At 57.6% G+C, this 23854-nt stretch overlaps 2 protein-coding genes across 2 annotated transcripts; both read right to left on the bottom strand.

Annotated features, from left to right (window-relative positions):
• Positions 1–120: 120 nt before the first annotated feature.
• On the bottom strand, positions 121–3741 carry LOC133752291 (tubulin alpha-3 chain). Its single transcript, XM_062182770.1, has 4 exons — positions 3531–3741; positions 2617–2765; positions 1649–2329; positions 121–417 (listed from the first exon to the last, which is right to left on the bottom strand). The coding sequence occupies exons 1-4, from the start codon at positions 3649–3651 to the stop codon at positions 121–123; spliced, it is 1248 nt and encodes a 415-aa protein (XP_062038754.1). The 5' UTR covers positions 3652–3741.
• A 6225-nt stretch (positions 3742–9966) lies between these two features.
• Positions 9967–23158, bottom strand: LRRC74B (leucine rich repeat containing 74B). Its single transcript, XM_062182640.1, has 9 exons — positions 22999–23158; positions 22234–22376; positions 21734–21866; positions 20636–20842; positions 16668–16777; positions 15683–15798; positions 13048–13126; positions 11570–11665; positions 9967–10119 (listed from the first exon to the last, which is right to left on the bottom strand). Exons 1-9 carry the CDS (start codon positions 23141–23143, stop codon positions 9967–9969), a joined length of 1182 nt encoding a protein of 393 aa, XP_062038624.1. The 5' UTR covers positions 23144–23158.
• Positions 23159–23854: the final 696 nt, after the last annotated feature.

Below are 23854 nucleotides of genomic sequence, written 5' to 3'. Positions count from 1 at the left end.
AGACCCGCTGGGACGCACACGTGTCAGAGTACAGCACACGACAGGCGATGGCTCAATGCCCAAACTTTAATAGGTAAAATAGCTCCTGCAGTGTCCCAAGTGGGAGGGGACCGCGGGTACTCAGTACTCCTCCCCCTCCTCGGCCTCCGCCTCCACGGAGTCTACGCCCACCTCCTCGTAATCCTTCTCCAGGGCGGCCAGGTCCTCGCGGGCCTCGGAGAACTCCCCTTCCTCCATGCCTTCGCCCACGTACCAGTGCACGAAGGCCCGCTTGGCGTACATGAGGTCGAACTTGTGGTCCAGGCGGGCCCAGGCCTCGGCGATGGCCGTGGTGTTGCTCAGCATGCACACGGCCCGCTGCACCTTGGCCAGGTCGCCCCCGGGCACCACGGTGGGGGGCTGGTAGTTGATGCCCACCTGCCGGAGGAGAACACAGCAGTCACAAAGGGCGGCTTACTTCTAAGACAGGCGCTGTGTGCCAGTTGAAAACAGCGCCCTGGGAACAGGCCCTTGGCATAGCAATTAAGACTCTGCTGGGGGGGAGGCGTTGTGGCTTAGTGTAAAGTCACTGCCCCTGATGCCAGCATCCCATCATGGGTGCGGGTTCGAGTCCCGGATGCTCCACTTGTTTTGGTTTTTAAAGATTTATTATTTATTTGAAAGAGTTACAGAGAGGGAGAGGGAGAGATCGTCCATCCGCTGGTTCAATCCCCAAATGGCTACAATGGCCGGAGCTGTGCTGACCTGAAGCCAGGAGCCAGGAGTTTTTCTGGTTCTCCCTCGCGGGTGCAGGGGCCCAAGGGCTTGGGGCATCGTTCACTGCTTTCCCAGACCACAGCAGAGAGCTGGATCAGAAGTGGAGCAGCTGGGACATGAACTGGTCCCCATATGAGATGCTGGCACTGCAGGCAGCTGCTTTAGCTGCTACCCACAGCGCCAGCCGATGCTCCACTTCTGATCCAGCTCTCTGCTGTGGCTGGGAAAGCAGCAGAAGATGGCCCAAGTCCTTGGGCCCCTGCACCCATGTGGGAGACCTGGAAGAAGCTCCTGGCTCTGGAAGAGCCCACCTCTGGCAGCTGTGGCCATTTGGGGAGTGAACCAGCAGATGGAAGACCTCTCTCTCTCTCTGCCTCTGCCTCTCTCTAACTCTGCCTTTCAAATAAATAAAATGCATCATTAAAGAAAAAATAGGTCATCTGTGTCAGGCTGTCATCAAGGGGGCTGAGAGCGTCTAACAAGTGGTGTGTGATCAGAGGAAGCACAGCCATCCACGTGGGAGAAGGCAGACACACTGCGCTGGGTTTCTCATGTCATTTTCCATCAGAATGATTCTGGAACTCGAAACTCCCGCACTACATTGGAACGCTGCAGAGCTTAAAGATGTGGAATCCATAGCTTTGTCTATGGGGAAAATCATTGTGGACAAGGGTAAAAACCAAAGGGCATGAAGATGCAAACCAGGTGTGTCAGGGCACGCAGCCTGCTAATCACAGGACGCCTCAGAGACAACTTTCTATTAGACATTTAGCGAATTAATTTCTAAACTTGCTGTCATTGCAGTCTCCCCATGGGGTGTGGGCGTGGGGACAGCATTCTCCCGGAGGTCTGCTGCCCGCTGACGGGGTGACACCTCCCGGCCCAGGCCTACCTTGAAGCCGGTCGGGCACCAGTCCACAAACTGGATGGTGCGCTTGGTCTTGATGGTGGCGATGGCCGCGTTGACGTCCTTCGGGACCACGTCGCCCCTGTACAGCATGCAGCAGGCCATGTACTTGCCGTGGCGAGGGTCGCACTTCACCATCTGGTTGGCCGGCTCGAAGCAGGCATTGGTGATCTCGGCCACGGACAGCTGCTCGTGGTAGGCCTTCTCCGCGGAGATGACCGGGGCGTAGGTGGCCAGCGGGAAGTGGATGCGGGGGTACGGCACCAGGTTGGTCTGGAACTCCGTCAAGTCCACGTTCAGGGCCCCGTCGAATCGCAGGGAGGCCGTGATGGACGACACGATCTGCCCGATCAGGCGGTTGAGGTTGGTGTATGTGGGACGCTCGATGTCCAGGTTGCGCCGACAGATGTCGTAGATGGCTTCGTTGTCCACCATGAAGGCACAGTCGGAATGTTCCAGGGTCGTGTGGGTGGTCAGGATGGAGTTGTATGGCTCCACCACGGCCGTGGAAACCTGCGGCGCCGGGTAGATGGCAAACTCCAGCTTGGACTTCTTGCCATAGTCCACTGACAGCCGCTCCATGAGCAGAGACGCGAACCCGGAACCGGTGCCGCCCCCGAAGCTGTGGAAGATGAGGAAGCCCTGCAGCCCCGTGCACAGGTCCGCCTGCAAGAAACCACACAGAGTGAGCCGGGCCCGGGCAGGCCGCACCGCCCACCTGCCCAGCCGGGCTCACTTCTCTCGGCCTCAGCGAGTTAACACAGACTCAGACCGCCCGCGGTGAGCACGTGTTACAGCAGAAGCAAAGCAGCACACGATAAGACCCACGCCGAGTCCCACACGACCCTCCGCGGAGGCCTCTGCAGGTTTGGTCGGCTCCTGATCCTGGCCTGAGTCTGGGGCGCGACCTCCCCTGCCACCCCACGGCTGTGCGGGACCAGGGCGCCCCGTACCAGTTTGCGGATGCGGTCCAGCACCAGGTCCACGATCTCCTTGCCGATGGTGTAGTGGCCCCTGGCGTAATTGTTGGCCGCGTCTTCCTTCCCGGTGATCAGCTGCTCCGGGTGGAACAGCTGCCTGTACGTGCCCGTGCGCACTTCGTCTGCAGAGAGACCAGGGAAGCTGGGGCCTGCTGTACTCACCGAGACGGCGCGGCCGGCCCTGCTCAGTTCCACAAAGCACGTACTGTGCCCTGCAGCCCCCACGGGCACAAGTGTCTCAGAAAATGTCTGTGATGCAAAACCACCACGCAATTCATGGAGCTCAGCGGGTGAGGTCAACTCACCGAAGGAATCCCAGAGTTCCCTGCTGCTGTGAAGGGAGAGCAGCTCTCACCCCTCACATGGGGACCGACTTCTTTCAAGGAATAATTTAAAACTGGGCAGTGCCCAGGTCAGTGTGGCTTTGGCTGGGCAGTCCTGTCGGGGTTGCCCAGGTGCTCTGGGCCTCCCAGGCTGTGACACTGTCGTCCCCTGGCACACCCATCTCTCTGCAGCTCTCCTTCACACGACCTTGGGCTCTAAGCTGGGAGAGCCACACGAATGCTCTACGCTGACCTTGTCATGTGGGAGATGCACCTCAAGACTCACGCAGCAGCACACAGAGCACGGCGGCAGGGAGGGAACCAGCACACACGGGGTCTGCAGAAGCCACCCGACCAAGGCCGAGGCAGCCCCCGGCACATCTCTCCGCGGCCCACTGTGTGCCGGCAGAGCAGCTGTGGGTCGGGGGTTGCCGAGTCGCACAGTCAGACTGTCCATCGTGAACCTTTCGGTTCTCACTCAACAACAGCATGGGCTCCTACAGCCGTTCTCTCTGCGGGGGAGCCCACGCCAGGCGTCCCACCCTCCGGTGCCCGAGCACCTACCGACCACCGTGGGCTCCAGGTCCACAAACACGGCTCTGGGCACGTGCTTGCCCGCCCCCGTCTCACTGAAGAACGTGTTGAACGAGTCATCCCCGCCACCGATGGTTTTGTCACTTGGCATCTGACCGTCGGGCTGAATGCCATGTTCAAGGCAGTACAACTCCCAGCAGGCGTTGCCGATCTGGACGCCCGCCTGCCCCACGTGGATAGAGATACACTCGCGCTGGGAACCAGAACATAAACGTGAAACTCGCTCATTGTCAGGCAAGCTGCAGCTACAGGGCATGTGACACACTTTCATAGTTTATAACGCTTCAGCTTCTAGGGCTTTTTCAACTTTTATTTTCTGCAATGGTTAGGTCACCCTTGTATCCTTGCTCACCCTAGCTATGAAGTGCCAGAGTTAGCCCTAGAACCTAAATGTTTGCCATCACACAAAAATCACATTATTTTAAAGTTGGTGGCCATGTAACATCACCAGTGAATTCCAGGGGCCAGCACTGTGGCATAGCAGGTGAAGCCGCTGCCTGCAACATCATCTCCCATCCCAGCTGCTCCATTTCCGATTCTGCTCCTTGCTAACAGCCTGGGAAAAGCAGTGGAAGATGACCCAAGTTTGGGCTCCTGTCACCCTCATAGGAGACCTGGATGAAGCCACTGCTCCTGGCTTCTGCCTGGCCCAGCCATGGCTGCTGCGGCCTTTTGGGGAGCAAACCAGTGGATGGAAGATTCTAGCTTTCCCTTTCTCTCCCTGTAAGTCTGTGTTTCAACTAAATAACTCTGTTTTAAAAATGTATTTGAAATTAGACACAAGAGACAGTGAACTCCCATGGCCTGTTCACTCCACAACTGCCTAGGAGCCAGAAACTCCATCCAGATCTCCCATGTGGGCACAGGAGTCCAGTCACCTCTCGGGGTGTGCATGAGGCAGGATTCAGCAGTCAGAAGGTATAGGACCTGTATGCTCCGATGGGGGACAGAGCTTGTTAACCGGCACCTTAACTGCTGAACACTCACCCCCACTTGCACATTTCTTTAGTGAGCTCTCCTCTCAGTCAAACCACTTCCAGGGCAGGCATCTGGCACAGGCTACTGAAAGGGAGGCTCGCATCCCATTATCCGAGTTCCTGGTTTGAGTCCCCGCGACACTGCTTCCCATCCAGCTCCCCACCACGCTGCACCCTGGGAGGCTGCCAAGTGACAGCTCAAGTACCTGGGTCCCTGCCACCCACGTGGCAGTTCCCCACGGAGTTCCAGGCTCTGGGGTTTGGCCTGCCCCGTCCTGGCTGTGGCTGCGATCTGGGGCGTGAACTCACAGAGGGGACGTTTCTGTCTCTCTTCTCTGCTGTGGAGAGAACACCGCTGGGATGGCTGAGTGCAAGCTGACAAACTGGGTTATTCAGACGTGGGTAGTTATTTAGGATCCCGTGTGCTGCTTCGAAACGAGTAGCTTTTTACTTTAAAGATTTATTTACTTATACAGAGAGGTAGAGGCGAAGAGAGAGGTCTTCCATCTGCTGGTTCACTCCCCAAATGGCCACAACAGCTGGAACTGGCCCAACCCAAAGCCAGGAGCTTCTTCTGGGTCTCCCAGTGGGTGCAGGGGCCCAAGGACTAGGGCCATCTTCTGCTTTCCCAGGCCACAGCAGAGAGCTGGATCGGAACTGGAACAGCCAGGACTAGAACCAGCACCCATATGGAAGGCCGGCACTGCAGGAGGCTTTACCTGCTATGCTCAGCTCCGCCCCGATGAATAAGCTTTTTAAAAGCTTCTCTAGGGCCGGCGCCGCGGCTCACTTGGCTAATCCTCCACCTTTGGTGCCGGTATCCCATATGGGCGCCGGGTTCTAGTCCTGGATGCTCCTCTTCCAGTCAAGCTCTCTGCTGTGGCCTGGGAAAGCAGTGGAGGATGGCCCAGGTGCTTGGGCGCCTGCACCTGCATGGGAGACCAGGAGAAGCTCCTGGCTTCTGATCGGCATAGCTCCAGACGTAGCGGCCATTTGGGGGGTGAATCAACGGAAGGAAGACCTTTCTGTCTCTCCTTCTCACTGTCTATAACTCTACCTGTCAAATAAATAAATAAATCTTTAAAAAAAGCTTCTCTAGGGTGGGCGCTTGACACTGGTTACGATGCCACTTGGCTTCCCATATCCAAATGTCTGGGTTGAGTTTTGGCTCTGCTCCCAACTCCAGCTCCTGGGAGGCAGCAGGGGACGGCTCAAGTACTCTGTCTCCTGATGCACACGTGGGAGACCGGCTGCCACCAGGGCTCCTGGCTTCAGGCTTCAGGCATGGCCCAGCACCGTTGTCGTGGCCATTTGGGGGGTGAACCAGCAAAGGGAAGATCTTTTGTCTCTCAAACAAAATGGAGAATACAACTTTTTAGGACTTCTCAGTTGAACTTTTGTTTTAAAAGACCTGAAAAAGGGCAGAGTTAGAGCGAGATCTTGCACCTGCTGCTTCACTCCCAAAATGGCTGCAATGCCAGGGCTGGGCCGGGCCGAAGCCGGGGGCCTGGAGCTGCCTGGGCAGCACTTGGGCCACCTTCCACTGTCTTCCCAGCGCACGGGCAGGGAGCTGGGTCGGCAGTGGAGCAGCCACGGCCGGAAGCGGCGCTCGCCGAGGCCGCCGGTCCAAGGCGCCACCACAGCAGCCGCTCAGTGGGATTTCCCACAGGAAGAACAGCCATGGCTGTGTGCACAACGGCGCTTCGGGCTCCTCCAGGAGCGGGGATAAGCGCCCCAGGCTCCAGAGCCCACCGCGACTGCAGACCCACAACCCTGACGCTGCCCAGCTCCACCAGCGCCGCGGGCACCGCTTTCCAAAAATAAAACATCCCCACCCCCACCCCGGCCGCTTAGCCGACTCCAGGGCAATCCGCCTTCATCCGGCCAGCACCGCCCTCAGACCCGAGCGCACCGCCCGCGTCCTGCCCGGCCTCCTCTCCCACCCTCCTCCCGGGCCGCCCGCCGGCCTGGGCCCGTCCCGGGACCCCACCATGGTGAGCTTCGCCGCAGCCGCCTGACGCCGCTACTGGACTTCAACGGCCGCCGGAGCCACCACGGCGCACGCGCGCCCAACCGCCCCTAGGGGCCTCGCGCTGCCCCGGATTCGCTGGGGGGCAGTCATTGGTCCGGAGCCCCTCCAGGCGGGCCAAGGCTCCGGATCCTGCGTCCTATTGGCTGATGCTCGGCCAGCGGCTCTGTGGTGCCTTCTGATTGGGTGTGGGTTTGGCGGGAAGGGCGCGGAGTGGCCGCCGGCTGCACAGACCCGGGCCTTCCGGGGGCTTCCTCGGACGGTGAGGGCGGAAGCGCTGTGGTGGAGCTGGGGGCGCTGCCGGCACCCAAGCCCAGGTGTGCGAATGCCTGGAGGAGGAGGAGGTGGGCTGTCCGCCCGCTCCCCAGGACCCTAGGGCTGCTCGCCTCCTCGCTCTCGCTCGGTCTTTGCGGACATGGCCGCTCCCAGAGGTCTCCCTCCCTGTCGACCCGGTCCTGGCCCTGCTCCGTCTTCTCCCGGCAGGAAGCCATCCCCACGCAGCACTCAGGAGACCGGCAGGGTCGGATCGCCGCTCTGGTGAGGAGGAATGAGTTTCCGGGCCACAGGAGCGGGAGGGCACCCCCTCCTCCCAGAAGACGGGGTGGGGGGTCGAGTGCCCGCTCTGGTGGACTTCGGAAAAGTTGTCCGCTTTTTTCGATTGGTACAGATCATCTTAAATTTACTTTTCTTTTTAATTTGACAGAGCTAGACAGAGAGAGAAAGGTCTTCTTTCCGCTGGTTCACTCCCCAAATGGCCGCCATGGCCGGCGCTGTGCCGATCCGAAGGCAGCAGCCAGGTGCTCCTCCTGGTCTCCCATGGGGTGCAGGGCCCAAGCACTTGGGCCATCCTCCACTGCCCTCCGGGCCACAGCAGAGAGCTGGCCTGGAAGAGGGGCAGCCGGGACAGAACCCGGCGCCCATGTGGGATGCCGGCGCCGCAGGCGGAGGATCAACCAAGTGAGCCACGGTCCGGCCCCAGGCAGAGACTTAACTACCTGAGCCATAACCTACTGCGTCCCAGGATCACATGAGCAGGCAGCTGGATTGGAAGCAGAGTAGCCGGGACTCGAACCCGCACTCTGATATGGGATGCAGGCATCCCAAGCAGCGGGTTAACCCACTGAGCCACCATGCCTGTTCTACTTTTCCTTTTATAAAAATTATTTATTTAACAGATTTTCATTTTATTTGAAAGGCAGAGAGACATCGTAAATCCACTGATTCATTCCCCAAATGCCCACAACAGATGGGGCTGGACCAGGCCCAAGTCTGCAGCCTGGAACTGCATCCGGGTCTCTCAGGGCCCCAAGTCCCTGAGTCATCACTTGCTGCCTACAGGTGCACATCAGTAACAGCTGGATTGGAAGCAAGAGCAGCTGGGGCTCAAAGCAGGCATTCCTAGGGCGGCGCTGTGGTGTAGCAGGTAAAGCTGCAGCCTGCAGTACCAGCACCCAATATAGGCACCGATTCTAGCTCTGGCTGTTCCACTTCTGATCCAGCTCTCTGCTGTGGCCTGGGAAAGCAGTGGAGGATGGCCCAAGTCCTTGGGCCCCCTCACCCGCATGGGAGACCCGGAAGAATCTCCTGGCTCCTGGCTTTGGATCGGCGCAGCTCTGGCTGTTGCAGCCAATTGGAGAGCTAACCAGAGAATGGAAGACCTCTCTCTCTCTGCCTCTCCTTCTCTCTGTGTGTAACTCTTTCAAATAAATAAATCTTTAAAGAAAAAAACAGGCACTCCTATACGGGACGTGGATGTCATAACTGCTATGCCAAACACCCAACTCCAGTCTTTCCCTTTGAAATGTGGCTTTATTGGAATACAATTTACAGACTGTACAATTTGTTCATTTAAACTATACAGTTCAATTGCTTTTACTATATCCACCACAGAACTGCAGAGCCATCACCATAGTCAATTTTAGAACTTTATTTATTTATTTTTTAAGGAACACAAATTTCATTAGGACAACTTTAGGACTATATTTATTTTTCCCACCATACCCACCCTCTCACTTACACTCCACCCCTTCTCCTCCCTCTTCTCTCCTTCCCAGTCCCATTCTCCTTAAGATTCATTTTCAATTAACTTTGTACACAGAAGATCAACTCTATACTAAGGAAAGATTTCAATAATTTGCACACACATGCACACATACACACAAAACTGTTTGAGAACAAGTTTTACAGTTAACTCTCATAATACAACTCATTGAGGACAGAGGTCCTGCATGGGGAGTAAGTGCACAGTGACTTCTGTTGTTAATTTAACAATTAACACTCTTATGTATGACATCTGGCTCCTGACATGAGCTGCCTAGGCTATGGAAGCCTTTTGAATCCACAATATAGCTTTTTTTTTTTTTTTTTTTTTTTGACAGAGTTAGTGAGAAAGAGAGACAGAGAGAAAGGTCTTCCTTTCTGTTGGTGCACCTCCCAAATGGCTGCTACAGCTGGTGTGCTGCGCGGATCCGAAGCCAGGAGCCAGGCGCTTCTCCTGGTCTCCCATGCGGGTGCAGGGCCCACGCACTTGGGCCACCTCTACTGCCTTCCCGGGCCACAGCAGAAGGCTGGACCGGAAGAGGAGCAACCGGGACTAGAACCTGCTGCTCATATGGGATGCTAGTGCCGCAGGCAGAGGATTAACCAAGTGAGCCACAGTGCCGGCCCCACCACAATAGAACTTTAAAAAATGTATTTACTTGATTCATTTGAATGGCATAGTGAGAGAGACAAAGAAGTCTTCCATCTGCTGGGTCACTCCCCAAATGGCCACAGCAGTCATGAGCCTGGAACTCCTCCTGGGTCTCCCACATAGCTGGCAGGGGCCCAAGTAGGGCCATCTCCTGCTGCCTTCCCAGGTGCATTAGCAAGGAGCTGGATGGGAAGCAACACTCCGACATGGGATGCCATATGTAAGTGGTGGCTTAACCCTCTGCGCCGCGACACCAGCCCCTGGGCGTTCAGTGAATCATGATTGATTGCCTCCCTCAAGGTTGTGCCAGTCCACATTCGCTGAAGTAGCGTTTGGAAATGCTAGCTGCACACTTCCTTGGAGAGTTCCCGTCTCCCCAGTCGGTCAGGACACAGACCCCAGGAGGACAGGGGCTTCCTCGGGCGTCCCCTGTTCTGTGTCCAGCACAACGTGCAGCGCGTGGGAGGGGGTTGTGCTGTGTGAATGAGAGCGAACAAAATCCCAGACGATCACCAGGAGGCACGGGGCAGAGAGGAGGGTACGGTGTCCTAGGACCGTGAAAGACTGGGAGCTTAGCTCCCGGTGGACGGGGTTGGGTGGGTGGGGGTCTCTTTGTTGACACAAGTGTGGGTAGGGTGTGGGCGGTGGAGGAACCCTGCACGTGGAGCAGGAAGCAGCTGATTGGAGGAAATGAGGCCACACGGTCACTTAGGGGACGGACGCTGATAGGGACGGTCTGAGGCTGGGTGGCGATTCATTCTTAGGCTCCGCTCGGCGAGCACCAGTCTTGATGCGAAGCCCTGGAAGGGTGACCTGCAGCGAGCCAGCGAGGTCGTCAAACTCTCTGTTCACCTGGACATCCTGAGGAGAAACCCGTGACACGGCAGTGTGTGTATTGCTTTCAGAGAACTTGACTTGTCCTTACACACACGTGCGCGCGCACACACACACACACACGTCTCCAAGAGGCTCCCTCTGGGTCATTTCTCTCCTTTGGGTGACAGTCACATATTCCCCAAGCCACGGGGACGGCACCCTGGGTTCTAGTCCTGCTCGGGGCGCCGGTTCTGTCCCAGTTGCTCCTCTTCCAGTCCAGCTCTCTGCTATGGCCTGGGAGTGCAGTGGAGGATGGCCCAAGTGCTTGGGCCCTGCACCCCATGGGAGACCAGGAGAAGCACCTGGCTCCTGCCATCGGATCAGCGCGGTGCGCCGGCCGCAGCGTGCCAACCGTGGCGGCCATTGGAGGGTGAACCAACGGCAAAAAGGAAGACCTTTCTCTCTGTCTCTCTCTCTCACTGTCCACTCTGCCTGTCAACAACAACAACAAGGGCGGGGAGGGGCCATTTTGCTTAGCAGGGAAGGCACCCCTGTCCCACGCTGGAGCTCCTGGGTTCAGTTCCCAGCTCTGTCTCCTGCCTCTAGTTTCCTGCTAATGCAGTCCCTGGTAGGTAGTGGTGATGGCGCAACAGCTCGGTCCCTTCCACCCCCAGGAAAGGCCTGGATTGAGTTCTGCCTCTCAGTTGTGGCATTTTGGGAGTGAGTCACCGAATGGGAGCTCTGTCTATGCCTCTAAATAAAAAAAAATTTTTTTTGGTGCTGGCACTGTGGCTGAGCAGGTAAAGATCCCACCTGCAGTCCTGCCATTCCATATGAGTGCTGGTTCGAGTCCCGGCTGCTCCACCTCCAACCCAGCTCCCTGCTAATGCACCTGGGAAAGCCGAAGATGGCCCAAGTACCTGGGCCCCTGCACCCACGTGGGAGACCTGGAAGAAACTCCTGTCTCCTGGCTTCAGATTTAGCCCAGCTAGGGGAGTGAACCAGCAGATGGAAGATCTCTCTCACTCACTTGCTCTCTGTATCTCTGCCTTTCAAATAGATAAATCTTTTTAAAAAATTTAAATGCAAAATTGAATTGTAAAGGGGACCTAATCTCCCTCACAGTCACAAAGGAGCATTTTCACCATCACAGTCCACTTGCAAGCAGTCCAGGCCAGGAGCAAAGAAGACAAGAGCAGCTTGCACGGTGCTGGCCCTGCAGACCAATGAAGGGTGGCATCGTGTCCCCAGAATCCCACCTTTTCTCGCTCAGCCAATGAAGAACTCAGGCAGGGGCCCAAGACAGAAACCACAGCAGGGCCATCAGCCCAGAGCGGGAGCAGGACCGGGGTTAGCACGGCCTCACCGCCTGCCTCTGCCACGCTGTGTTGTGGGCAGAGCGCTTCATTTCTCTCACCCCCACTTTCTTCCTCTGAAACAGACCTCCCTGGGCTGTAGGGAGCACCAGAGACCAGGTTTATGACACAGCTCTTACAGAGACATCCAGCAGTTCAAGGGCAGACGCAGGATTGTCCTGGACAGCCTGGAGAAGACTGAAGCAGCCTTCGCTTCGCACAGGGTTCCTGGTCACCTAGGAAACCCACACAAAACAAAGGCAAGTGGGCTTGGGGCAGGCTGGACGGGGCGGGGAAGGCTGGCCCCAGGTGTCTCCGTGGGGCCCAGTGCCCCGGATGAGGCTGCTGGGCTGGGGAGGAGAGGCAGGAAGTGGACACCAACCGAGCACCCACCCAGTGTCTAGCTCTGTGTTGGGCACCGAAAATAGACACAAGAAGACGCTGTGGCCCTTAGAGAGCTCACTCACTGCCGGGGAGAGGAGACCAGGAAGCACAACACTGCAGTGTGATGCGTGCCCTTCTACCCGGGAGAACACACCTGAGGTTACAGGGTTACAGGTGAGGTGGGTGTTTCAGCAAGAGCAGCCAGAGCAAAAGTGCAAGTGAGAAACAGTACCGTGTGCGTGTGTGTGTGTGTGTGTGGATTTCTGAGCAACTTGGCATGAGAACAGTGAACTTGGAAGAGGTTGTTAGCAGGACCCAGATCCCCCCAAGCCCTGCTGCGATTCATCTAGTGGGGACCTGCTGAAGGGTTTAGTGCAGGGAGTGACTGGGAGATGGGAAAGTGAAAAGAGGCAGGAGCCCGCAGCCTGAGCACTCACTCTGTAGGAGGGAAGATGTGGTGGGGTGGGGGGATGGGTCCAGCCCTGGGCCTCCGCGTCCACCTTGAGGAGCGGCAGCCCTGAGAGCAGTGATGGGTTCAGGTTGGCCTCTCAGAGCTGACTTGACTGTGGCACTTTGGAGGGGGACTGTCCAGTAGGTGGCTGGGAACGCAGATCCGGGCTTGAGGGCGAAGTCTGGATTTCTGCTGTGGGGGAGGTGGGAGAGCTATGGCAAAGCCCGAGGGTGGGCAGCGGAGGGCCAGGCAGAGCCGGATGCCTCTGCAGCGGGCGTGACTGTCCCCCAGCACGAGCTGCTGGCACAGTGGTCCTCCCATACCCATGCCACCCTCGCCTGGCTCCTTCCCTTTTCTGTCTCAGAACCCCTGTTGGGCACACAGGACCTCAGGGAGGCTCTGAGCAGTGCCCAGCAGTCAAGACTGACCCTGGCTTCCATGGGGGTGTGCAGGAGAAGCAGCAGAGAAGATGAGGCAGCAAGGGGAGCCCCAGCCACCTTCCGCATCTCAGCGGGCTGGGGAGCAAGTGCAGAGAGGAGGATGGGGAGCCACTGTTCCGGGCGGAGAGAGGAAGACAATGAAGAACAGTCACTGGCCCGATGGCAGGTGGGGGTGTGGAGGGCAGGGGGAGGAAGCAGCGCCAGGAGGAAGCCAGAGACCACCCCCACTACAATTTGGACCCTGGAGCCTGTGTACCCCGCCCTTTTGCTACCCTTGGGATGGGGGGATGGGGCAGGGGAGGGATTGGGGTGTTGGGGCCTCCCCCCTCAGATTCCCACTCACGACAAGAATCCTTAGGGTCTGGTTGACCCGGAGGCCCAGGCCCAGGCTCTGGGCTCCGGCTGCAGAGATGCGATTGTTGCTGTAACAATAACAGAAGACAGTGGCACTGAGCCCCCTGGCCCAGGGTCCCCGCCAGAGCTGCAGCCGAATCCAGCAGGTTCACCTCTATATTCTAGGCCTCTGTCCACCCCCAGGGCTTCGGCGGCCAATGTGGAAAAGATGGCCAAGATGTTGCCTCCCAGGGCGCAGGGGCTCTCAGGCAGCAAACACACGCAGAGGGCTGCCCACCACCCTCCTCCCCCAGGTGGAGACCAGCTGCTGCTTCTGGCCCACTGAGCTCAGTGGGCCCGCCCACATGCTCTGGCCCAGCTGGGCCCGTCCCTGTCACCATGACAGCATCTGTTCTGGAAAAGCACACGGCTTCCTGTCCACGTCCTTTCCTCCTCCTCCTGCTGGACCCAAACTGCGGATCTCAGCGCTGCTGTGAGTCACTTTGTCTCCAGAGCCACACACACACAGCTTTCATCTACTAGTTCCCTCCTCAAATGCCTGCAGTCACCAGGGCTGGGCCAGGCCAAAGCCAGGAACCCAGATTCTCCATCCGGGTCTTCTGTGTGGCTGGCAGGGACCCAGAAGTCCTTGGCCATCACCTGCTGCCTCCCAGGCACACTGACAGGAAGCTGGATCAGAAGCAAAGGAGCTGGCACTCTAACGTGGGATGAGGGTGGCCCAAACAGGGACTCCATCCCGCCAACTCCCACCTCTGTACCTTGAATCTCAGCATCTCTTGTGGAGGCCAACAGCCTTGGATCACCCCATGGGCAGGAAGAGAAGGCAAGATCAAGGGGACCTCCTTGCCCACAGGGGAGGGGCATGGCCTGCCTGGACTCTGTCTCTGTCCTTCTCTCACGCCCCATTCCTCACCCCTGTCCGTGGTTACCTGCCAATGCTGAGACCCCATTTGACTGGGAAGGGCGCCTCACACAGTGTAGACACCTAGCCATCACATGTTTTCTGTTTTGTTTTTCATTTATTTATTTTTCTTGAAAGGCAGAGTTACAGAGAGAGAGTGAGAGACAGAGACAGAGATGTTTCATCCGCTGGTTCACTCCCCAGATGACCGCAACAGCCGGGGCTGGGCCAGGCTGAAGCCAGGAGCCAGGAGCTTTTTTTGGGTCTCCCACATGGGTGGCAGGGGCCAAAGCAAGTTGGGCCATCCTCTGCTGCTTTTCCCAGGCCATGAGCAGGGAGCTGGATGGGAAGTGGAGCAGCCGGGACTCAAACCAGCACCCATATGGGATGCCGGCATTGGAGGCGTCCACTTTCCCTGATGTCATGAGGCCGCCCCCTCGCATGTTGAGGCAAGCACATGCACCAGCCACGTGGCGGGCCCTGCCAGGCCCCACACCGAGCTCTGTGAAGATGCATCTTGCTCACAGCTTCGTGACCCCACCTCTACTTCAATCACAAGTCTCGATGTGTAAATCATGAGGTTGAGTGAAAAAGACAGAGCTGGGCACTTAGGAATTGTGGCTCAAGCCCCATCCTGGGTAGACTGTAGTTGATCTGGAAATTACAGAGATTTGGTGTGTGTGTGGGGGGGCTCTGTGGCACAGCGAGTTAAGCTGTGGCACAGCTACCTGCGTTGCTGGCATCCCATATTGGATACCAGAGCACCAGCTGGAGTCCCAGCTGATCCACTTCCAATCCAGTTCTCTGCCAATGCACCCGAGAAAGCAATGGAAGATGGCCCAAGTACCTAGGCCCCTGCCACCCATATGGGAGACCCATGTGGGAGCCCAGGTTTCTTCCTTTGGCCTGGTCCAGCCCTGGCCATTGTGGCCATTTGGGGGATGAACTAGCAGATGCAAGATCTCTCTGTCTCTTCTGCTGTCTCTCTCACTCTGCCTTTCAAATCAATAAAAATAAATCTTGGTGTTGTGGCACAACAGGTTAAACTATGAGACCAGCATCCCATATGAGTGCTGGCTCCAGTCCCAGCTGCTCCACTTCTGACCCAGCTTACCTGCTAATGTGCCTAGGAAAGCAGTGGAAGATGGCCCAAGTGCTTGAGCCTCAGCCACCCATGTGGGAGACCTGAATGGAGTTCCTGGTTCCTGCCTTCAGCTCGGCCCAGTCCTGGCTATTGTGGGCATTTGGGGAGTGAGCCAGCAAATAGAAGATCTGTCTCCTCGTTTCTCTTTGTTACTCTGCTTTTTTTTTTTTTTGACAGGCAGAGTTAGACAGTGAGAGAGAGAGAGAGAGAGAGACAGAGAGAAAGGTCTTCCTTCCGTTGGTTCACCCCCCCAAATTGCCACTACAGCTGGCGTGCTGCACCAATCCGAAGCCAGGAGCCAGGTGCTTCCTCCTGGTCTCCCATGGGGTGCAGGGCCCAAGGACCTGGGCCATCCTCCTCTGCCTTCCCGGGCCACAGCAGAGAACTGGACTGGAAGAGGAGCAACCAGGACAGAATCCGGCGCCCCAACTGGGACTAGAACCCGAGGTACCAGCGCCGCAGGTGGAGGATTAGCCTAGTGAGTTGCGGTGCTGGCCTGTTACTCTGCCTTTCAAATAAATTAAAAAAAAAAATTTAAATGGCCCTGGGGTCCCTGGGGCAGCACTTGGTGCTCCTCACCTCATGTTGAGTTCCTCCAGCACATTGTTGGTCTTGAGGGCCTCACCCACTGCAGAGGCTCCAGGGTCCCCAAAGCCATTATGTGAGATGTCCAGAACTTTCAGGAAGATGTTTGCCTGAAATAAAAAAGAGCAGGCCACGGGACCGGATCCCACCACGGAAAATGCCAGGCTGGCCACGACCCTTGAGCTCAGGAGGCCCGAGGTACACAGTGTGGAAGGACACTGCCCTCCCCACCCCCTCATTAGCCATGGCTTGGACAGTGGTGAGCAGATCTGAATGGCCCCAACAGGAGATGGCGATGTGTAGATGCGACGGACCACCCGGAGACCAAGCAGCTCCAGGTCCCAGAGACACAGTGATCAGACTCCACACCCACTTGGGGTACGGAGGGCAGGGTCCTGGGACACAGAGCAGTCCCAAGGGCCCAGCAGAGGCCCCAGGGCAGGGGGACTGTGATGGCGAAAGGGATGGGCACTCTGGGAAAACAGCCTCACCTGCCGCCTTGTGGGACAGGGCAGCAGCTGTCATTCCCCAAAGATGACCCTACAAAGTTGGTGGCACTGGGGATATTGGAGGCACCTTGTGCCACCCTGGCGGGCTTGAGCCACCCATGCCCACAGCCTGTGAGCAGCAACATCCAGGGGAGTAGGTGGGATGTGTTGAAAGGCGTTCAAGGGAACAAGGGGACGTCTTGTTGGGTCGCATCTGCATAGGCCCCAACAGGGAGCCTGCGTCACCGGAGTGCACACTTGTGTCTGCAGAGTCTGGGGGAGGGGCATGACACACAGCTGGGGGCCCTTGGGTAAATTACAGCCCTTCGATGGGAGCGGAGCAAATCCAAGTTCCCTAAAGAAAAACCCTTTGAGCTCTGTTGGAAGAACCAAGGTTCCTTTCTGAAGAGTGGCAAAGACAAGGAGCTGGCCCCTGGGACACTTGCCCCAGAGGGCATGCCTGAGGGCCCGCCTGCACGTGGGCCTCGTACCTCCAGTCCCCTGGCAAACGCTACGGCTCCCGGGCCTCGGAGGTGGTTCCAGCTTAGGTGAAGCTCGGTGAGTCCTGTGTTTTCTGCCAGGGCTGGTGCAAGGGTCTCCCCTTTAGAAACAGCCAGAGAGACCTTCTTAGTCACTCTGTCCATTCCTTCAGAAAACCAGACTGCCGGGGGCATTTAGCCTAGCGTTGGAGACACGCACAGCCTGGGTTCAATTCCTGGCTCTGGCTCCAGTTCCAGATTCCGGCTTTCTACTAAGGCATACCCTGGGAGGCAGCGGCTGATGGCTCAAGTGCTTGGGTTCCTGCCACCCCTGTGGGAGACCAGGATTGAGATCCCAGCTCCCAGCTTCAGCCTGGCCAGACCCCAGCTGTTGCAGGCCACTACAGAATGGATCAGTAGCTGGGAGTTCTCTGTCTCCACCTCTCAAATACTTTTTTTTCTTTTCTTCTTCTTCTTCTTCTTCTTCTTCTTCTTTTTTTTTTTTTAGAGGCAGAGTGGACAGTGAGAGAGAGAGAGACAGAGAGAAAGGTCTTCCTTTTGCCTTGGTTCACTCCCCAATGGCTGCTGCGACCGGTGCACTGCACTGATCCGAAGCCAGGAGCCAGGTGCTTCTCCTGGTCTCCCATGCGGGTGCAGGGCCCAAGCACCTGGGCCATCCTCCACTGCCTTCCTGGGCCATAGCAGAGAGCTGGACTGGAAGAGGAGCAACCAGGACAGAATCCGGCGCTCCGACCAGGACTAGATCCCAGGGTGCCGGCGCTGCAGGCAGAGGATTAGCCTAGTGAGCCGCAGCACCGGCCTCAAATACATTTTTTTTTAAAGAGACCTTGGGGCTGGCACTGTGGCATAGCGGGTAGAGCCACTGCCTGCAGTGCTGGCATCCCATATGGGTGCCCATTTGAGTCCCAGCTGCTCCACTTCCAATCCAGCTCCCTGCTATGGCCTGGGAAAGCAATGGAAGATGCTCCAAGTCCTTGGGCCCCCGCACCCAGTGGGAGACCTGGAAGAAGCTCCTGGATCCTGGCTTCGGATCAGCCCAGCTCTGATCATTGTAGCCATCTGGAGAATGAACCAGTGGATAGAACACCCTGGCCCCCACCTCTGCCTCTCTGTAACTCTGTCTTTCAAATAAATATTTTAGCAGAAGGGGGGTGGTAGCGCCGTGGCTCACTTGGTTAATCCTCCGCCTGTGGTGCTGGCATCCCATATGGGTGCCAGTTCTAGTTCCGGCTGCTCTTCTTCCAGTCCAGCTCTCTGCTGTGGCCCGGGAGGGCAGTGGAGGATGGCCCAGGTGCTTGGACCCTGCACCCGCATGGGAGACCGGGGGGAGGCCCCTGGCTTTGGATTGGCGCAGTTCCGGCCATTGTGGCTATTTGGGGGGTGAACCAACGGAGGGAGGACCTTTCTCTCATTCTCTCTCTCTCACTGTCTATAAATCTACCTGTCAAATAAATAGAGAGAGAGAGAGAGAGAGAGAGAGAGAGAGAGAGAGAGCGCTTGGGCTGGGGGACCTTGGAGTGCTGGAGCCATAGTCTGGGTGAAAGGTGACAAAGTAGGTACATGTGTGGTGTGGATAAGGTAGAGATGATAGAGAAAGCAAGGGGATGGTGCTGGGCAAAGAAACCCTGGGAGAGAATTAGCCTGTAAAACAGGAAGAATCCCACTCCTGGGTCTGCTCTCCCCTCTGTCATCACTCGGCCAGTCTGACCTGCTCCCCGTCCCTGTACACCAGCACTGGGCTAAGAGCTCTTCATCTGTGCAACCCAAGCTCACATCCTCGGGACGCCTTGCCCGCCCAGCCCAATCCCCTCCAGCCCCACGTCCACTGTGCTCCCACTCTTCCAGGATCCGACTCATTGCTGCCTGACCGGTCTCTGCCATCAGGCTGGGAGTCCCTCCTGGATGTGACCCAGCACAGGTCTCATGAGATTTGTTTGAAAAATAAAAAATAAAAAAAAATGCAAGGAAGAAAAAAACCGACGGCTCAACCAGAGCTGGGCCAGCTGCCTGGCAGCTGACGCTTTTAGCACCTTGGAGAGCTCCCTGCGCTGGGGAAGGGAAAGGAGGACTCGTCGCCCAGGATCAGCCCCACATCTGATACCTGCAGGTTCTCATACAAGGGTAGCTTCCTGCTTCCACAGAAATGGGAGGGGCGGGCAGCAGTGCCCCCTTTTACAGGGAAGCCCCTCCTTGGCTGAATAGCTGAAGGGTGAGAAGGTTCTTCCTTCCACAGGCCGGAAACCTGCCAGTGCTTGGTCTCCATGAGCCCCTGAAGCCAGCCTTTGGCGGCAGCAGCATGGTCACCATGGATCAAGCCCCTCACCCCAGGGGAATTGGGCCCAACCACAGAACCCCTCTCAGAAAAACAAGGTGGCCCCATGAGCCCATCCTTCCCCGAGCCCCACCCTGCCTCCCCCCACCCAGTACAGAGTGTGAGTTTTTGCAGCAGTGGCAGGATCTCTGCCCACACACAGGCCTAGAGACCTCGAGAGACATCTCTATTTATTGTAGCAGTCTCGCAAGTCCGCCTCTCTTCCATTTCAAGACTTCCCGCTATAATGCTCTTAGACTGGCTCTGGAAGTTTCTCACAGCCCAAGGCTGGTGTCACCTACCTCATTCAGAGCAGCCCGAGACAAAGCCGTTATTCTTGGACCTTCCAGATGAGACAATTCTCCTGGGACATCCATTAAAATGCAGATCTAGGCACTTCCTCAACAGTATGGTTAGCTGGTCCAGGGCCCAGGACCCTGTATTCTTAATGCAGGGTCCCAGGTGGATATATATATATATATATATATATATATATATACATACATATATATATTTTTTAATTATTTTATTTGAAAGGCAGAGTTAGACACACACACACACACACACAGAAATATCCTCTGTCCTCTGGTTCACTCCCCAAATGGCTCCAACACCCATGGCTGGGCCAGGCTGAAGCCAGGAGCCAGGAGCCAGGAGCTTCTTCCCGGTCTCCCACATGGGTGCAGGGGCTCAAGCACTTGGGCCATCTTCCACTGCTTTTCTCAGGTGCATTAGGGAGCTGGATTGGAAGTGGAGCAGCTGAGAATCAAACTGGCGCCCATGTGAGATGCTAGCATTGTAGGTGGCACTTAATCTGCTACTCCATAGCACGGCCCACCCTTTTAAAGAGAATCATTTTATTTGAAAGGCAGAGTTACAGAGAGAGAGACAGAGACAAAAACAGAGAGAGCGAGCCACCTTCCATCTGTTGGTTGACTCCCCAGACAGCCATGGCTGTGCCAGGCCAAAGCCAGGAGCTTCATCTGGGTCTCCCATGTGGGTGCAGGGGCCCAAGGACTTGGGCCATCTTCCACTGCTTTTCCCAGGTGCATTAGCAGGGAGCTGGACCAGAAGTGGAGCAGCTGAGACTCAAACCAGAGCCCATAAGGGATACTGGCGTTGCAGGCGGCAGCTTAATCCATTATGCACAACACTACCCTTTCCTCTCCCCCACAGGTGATTCTTATGATTGATTGGAACATCTGGGGATGGGCATGTAGGAGTACATATTCCTGGCAAAGCAGACAGCCTGTGCAAAGGCCCTGGGGCATGAGAGCAATGAGATAATGGAGCTCCATCCAGGTCTCTCACAGCACTTGGGGTAAAATTTCACGTCTTTTGCCCTGTAGCACCTCTACCCTTGCATCTTCACCCCACAGCCTGGCCATGCTCCCCTGGCTCACCAGCCCGGTCTCACTGGCGTCTGTCTGTCTGGGAAACAGGTCTGGATGTCCCCGTTCTTCTGCTTGACTGATCTTGCTACGGCTGATTCTTTCCCAGCATGCATCATTTTGTCTTAAGCGTCCCTCCTTAGAGAGCCTCCCCAGACATCCCTTTAAAACCAGAGACTTCCTGGACTCTTCTCCAGGACCAAGGACGATGAGCTCTGATGCGCCACGGTGACCTTGGGCTGCCGGGTGTTTGTTACCTGCTTGCTCATTCAGTTGGTTATAGCTGAGGTCTAAAAACTTCAGGCCTGTGTGGGCCAGCAGGAGCTCAGCAAGATACTGGGCCGCCTGCTCCTCCAGTCCGTTTCCTGCCAGCCACAGCTTCTGCACACTCTGGTTCCCTGAGAGGCCGGCACAGAGAGCCTGGGCCCCTGCTGCTCCCAGCTGGTTCTCAGACAGGTCCACATCTGAGGGCCGACAGCATTCTCTGGTCAGTGGGACGCAGAGGCACAGGTGCCACCCTCCTCTACCTCCCTCCATTCCCCCAACCCTCCAGGCTGGAGGCAGAGGGAGACCCTGTGCGGTTGGACTGGCCTGGGGTTGCAAGGTGGTCGCGTCCCCCATCAGCTGGGTCCCAGTGGACCCCTGACACCTCCCTCCCTGTGCGTCTAAGAGCTGTTCTGTCAAGGGTTAAAAGCACCTGTCAGGTGGTGCTGTGGTGGAGGCGAGCCACCCCGCTGACAGCTGGCTCCCACAGCGACAGCAGCCACGCACAGAGGCCCCCACTGCCAGAGGCCAGCAGGCATCGGCCGGGTGGCCGAGCACAGGGCGCGCGTGTGGACCAGATGCTCGGCTGACCACTTCACAAACACAGCTTCACTCCATGTTCACCACAACCTCGAGGGCTACATGGTGTACTTGGAGACATTTCGCAGGGTGGAAGCCAAGGCTCTGAGAGTTCGAGTGGCTTGTCCATGTCACCCCACACAGCAGTGGCAGAGCCAGCATTTGGATTTGGCCCCACTGAACCCCTACCTTGTGTCCCCTCCTCACCATGCCCACCCCGTTCTCTCTGTCTCCAAAGGCTCTCGCACCCCACACACAGGCACTGGGGGACCTCCAGATGCTGGGGTGCTGGCCAGCAGAGGAGGAGTTGGGTTGGGGTCCAGACTAGGTGAACTGCCGAGAGTCTAACTCCACCCCATGTGCCCCACCCTGTGATGAAGCCCCTCCCCCAGTCCCCAGCAGCACCAGCAGGGCCCAGGTAAGAAGGCCTGGCTTAGGGGCTGTGTGTGGGACTGCATTTCTGAGCAACGGGAGGACTAAAGCCCACCATCGGCCCTCAGCACAGCACCTACCGCAGATGCTACTGGTTTTGCTCAAGGCACCTGCCAAGGCCTTTGCACCGGCCCCACGGAGTCCATTGTCCCGAAGATCCAGACGCTTGACGTAAGGGATGGAGGCCAATGTGGGAGCCAGGGCGCGGGCCCCCTGGGACAGAACACAGGGGTCTGAGGGACCAGACACAGCTGCCCACTACCCAGCCTCATATACCCAGGGCTTGGTCCATTTGACGCCTTGCAACTGAGAACTGTCCCCTTCCCACGTGCCGTCTCCCAAGGGACACCTGCTTCTCCTTCCATAAGGCACCCCAATCTCACATCCTGGCCAGGCTCCCCAGCCCTCTCACTGATCCGTCACAGCCTCGGTCCCAGGTCCCAGGTCCCTGGCACAGAGGAAGTGGGGAATGTGGGTTGGACTCAGCTGTGGGATGGACTCAGGGAGGGGCATCCCCGCTGCTCTTGTCTCCTGGGTCCTTCCTCTCCAAGCCTGGCCCCGGGTGTTCTTCCAGGGGTACCTGGGGCCCCAGGCCACGGTGCCGCAGGTTCAGCTCTGGGGTGCTCCCTTGGCGCAGAAAGCAAGAAGCAGGCACAACGCCATGGGCCCGGCAAGACCTCAGGTAGAGGGTGTCTCTGGCGAGTTCTCCACTCCCAGGGGTGCCTGGAAGAAGACAAGAGGACCACGGTGGACTCCCTCACAGGTCAGCCACCTGCCTCCTCCCCTGCCCTCTGTGATTGAACAGCCTTTGCTTCCCGTGCTAGTGGGACTGATTGTTCCCATATTACAGATGAGCACATGGGGGCTCAGAGAAAGCAAATCCCTTCCCCAAAGTGGCCCAGGCAGTCAAGAGTCAGGATAGCATTAGGATTAGATCCCGCCTGCTTGTTGTGTCTTCCTCACCTCCACCTGCCCCCCAGTGCAGACCACCAATGTTTTACGGACAGCTGTCGGGGTGGGGTGGTGGGCTGGACACTGTCAATTCTATCTATCAGCTTAGTTCTTCCTGCGGGTTCAGACAACCCAGCTCTAAATCCATCCCAGGGCGGGATGCCCCTTCGGAACACTGTTCGTGCAGTCTGCGTTTAGGCGTTGTTCTAGAAATGGCCCAGCCGAGGAGAGCGCGGGGCTGCGGGGGCCACCGGCTGTCCGGAAGGGGCCCCATGCCAAGATCCGCTCCTGGCGGAATCGGGGTCTCCAGCGCCCCCCCCCCCCCCACCGCGGAAGAAGCTCTCAAATGAAACAAGTCTGCTCTCCCCCCCTCCCCCCCCAGTCCAGGGGGCACCTGCTGTCTCCAGGTCGGAGTCCGAATCTGGGCTCTCCTCGGCCTCCCTGAGCCCTGCCACATGCCCAGCGCCCGACACCCGCTCTTTGTCCTGCTCTTCATCTTCTCCAGGTCTCTCACAAGGACCCCTAATCGCTGCGTCCATTCCACAAGCTGCCAGAGGCTGGGAGAGCGCGTTGCGTCGCATCGCGCCTAGAACTCTGCCCGGGGATGTGGGCGGGCCCTGTGGCAGCACTGACCAATAGAATATGGCGTACGGCGAACGGGTTCCCTCAGCAGCCAATAGCGATGCTCCTCCCGCCTCCCTGGCGCCGGGCGCCCAGGCAACCGGGTGTTGTAGGTTGCAGACTTACAGCGCTGCCTCCCCAGGGCGGCTAAGACCCGTGCCGCTGACCAGGCAAGGCTGGGTGCCTTGCGGGCGTTTGTTCTTTCCGCCTCCCTGTGAGGTTCAGCAGCGCCCCCCTTTATGCACTGGGAAACACGCCTGACTCCCCAACATTGCTTGTTGACCTTCAGAATGGGCACGCTCAGCGGTCACTTCTTCCCGGTGCCCTCCGGGGACACGAGGGGACAGCCCTCTTCTGGGCTCCTGCAGCCCCCATGCCCTCCTCTCACGGCACTTAGAACACCTGTCACTCCCTGGCTCAGGCACGGAACTGCTCCTCTCTGCCCCCAGGGCCCCACAGAGGGACTCTGCAGATGATGGGAGGCCCAGGGCGGCTGGGGCTTGGGACTGAGCCCAGAACTCTCGGTCGAGGCTGGTGTCCCTTTAACAGCGTCGGGCCTGGCCAGCCTGTTCAGCTGCCCGCAGCTGCTGCGCTGACTCATGCGTCCCGGCAGCCGGCAGAGGCAGAGA

The sequence above is a fragment of the Lepus europaeus genome, chromosome 23, assembly GCF_033115175.1.
Source record: "Lepus europaeus isolate LE1 chromosome 23, mLepTim1.pri, whole genome shotgun sequence".
Classification (NCBI taxonomy): Eukaryota; Metazoa; Chordata; class Mammalia; order Lagomorpha; family Leporidae; genus Lepus; species Lepus europaeus.
Note: the sequence above shows the minus strand (reverse complement) of the source record. Positions and strands in the feature narration are given on the sequence as shown.

Coding starts and splice junctions, on each gene's coding strand:
- LOC133752291 (XM_062182770.1), bottom strand. CDS start 3,651: ATGCCAAGTGACAAAACCATCGGTGGCGGGGATGACTCGTTCAACACG. Junction 2,766..3,530: donor CCTGGAGCCCACGGTGGTCG/GTAGGTGCTCGG, acceptor GTCTCTCTGCAG/ACGAAGTGCGCACGGGCACG. Junction 2,330..2,616: donor TGGACCGCATCCGCAAACTG/GTACGGGGCGCC, acceptor GGTTTCTTGCAG/GCGGACCTGTGCACGGGGCT.
- LRRC74B (XM_062182640.1), bottom strand. CDS start 23,143: ATGGACGCAGCGATTAGGGGTCCTTGTGAGAGACCTGGAGAAGATGAA. Junction 22,377..22,998: donor CTCCGACCTGGAGACAGCAG/GTGCCCCCTGGA, acceptor GTCTTCTTCCAG/GCACCCCTGGGAGTGGAGAA. Junction 21,867..22,233: donor ACCGTGGCCTGGGGCCCCAG/GTACCCCTGGAA, acceptor GTTCTGTCCCAG/GGGGCCCGCGCCCTGGCTCC.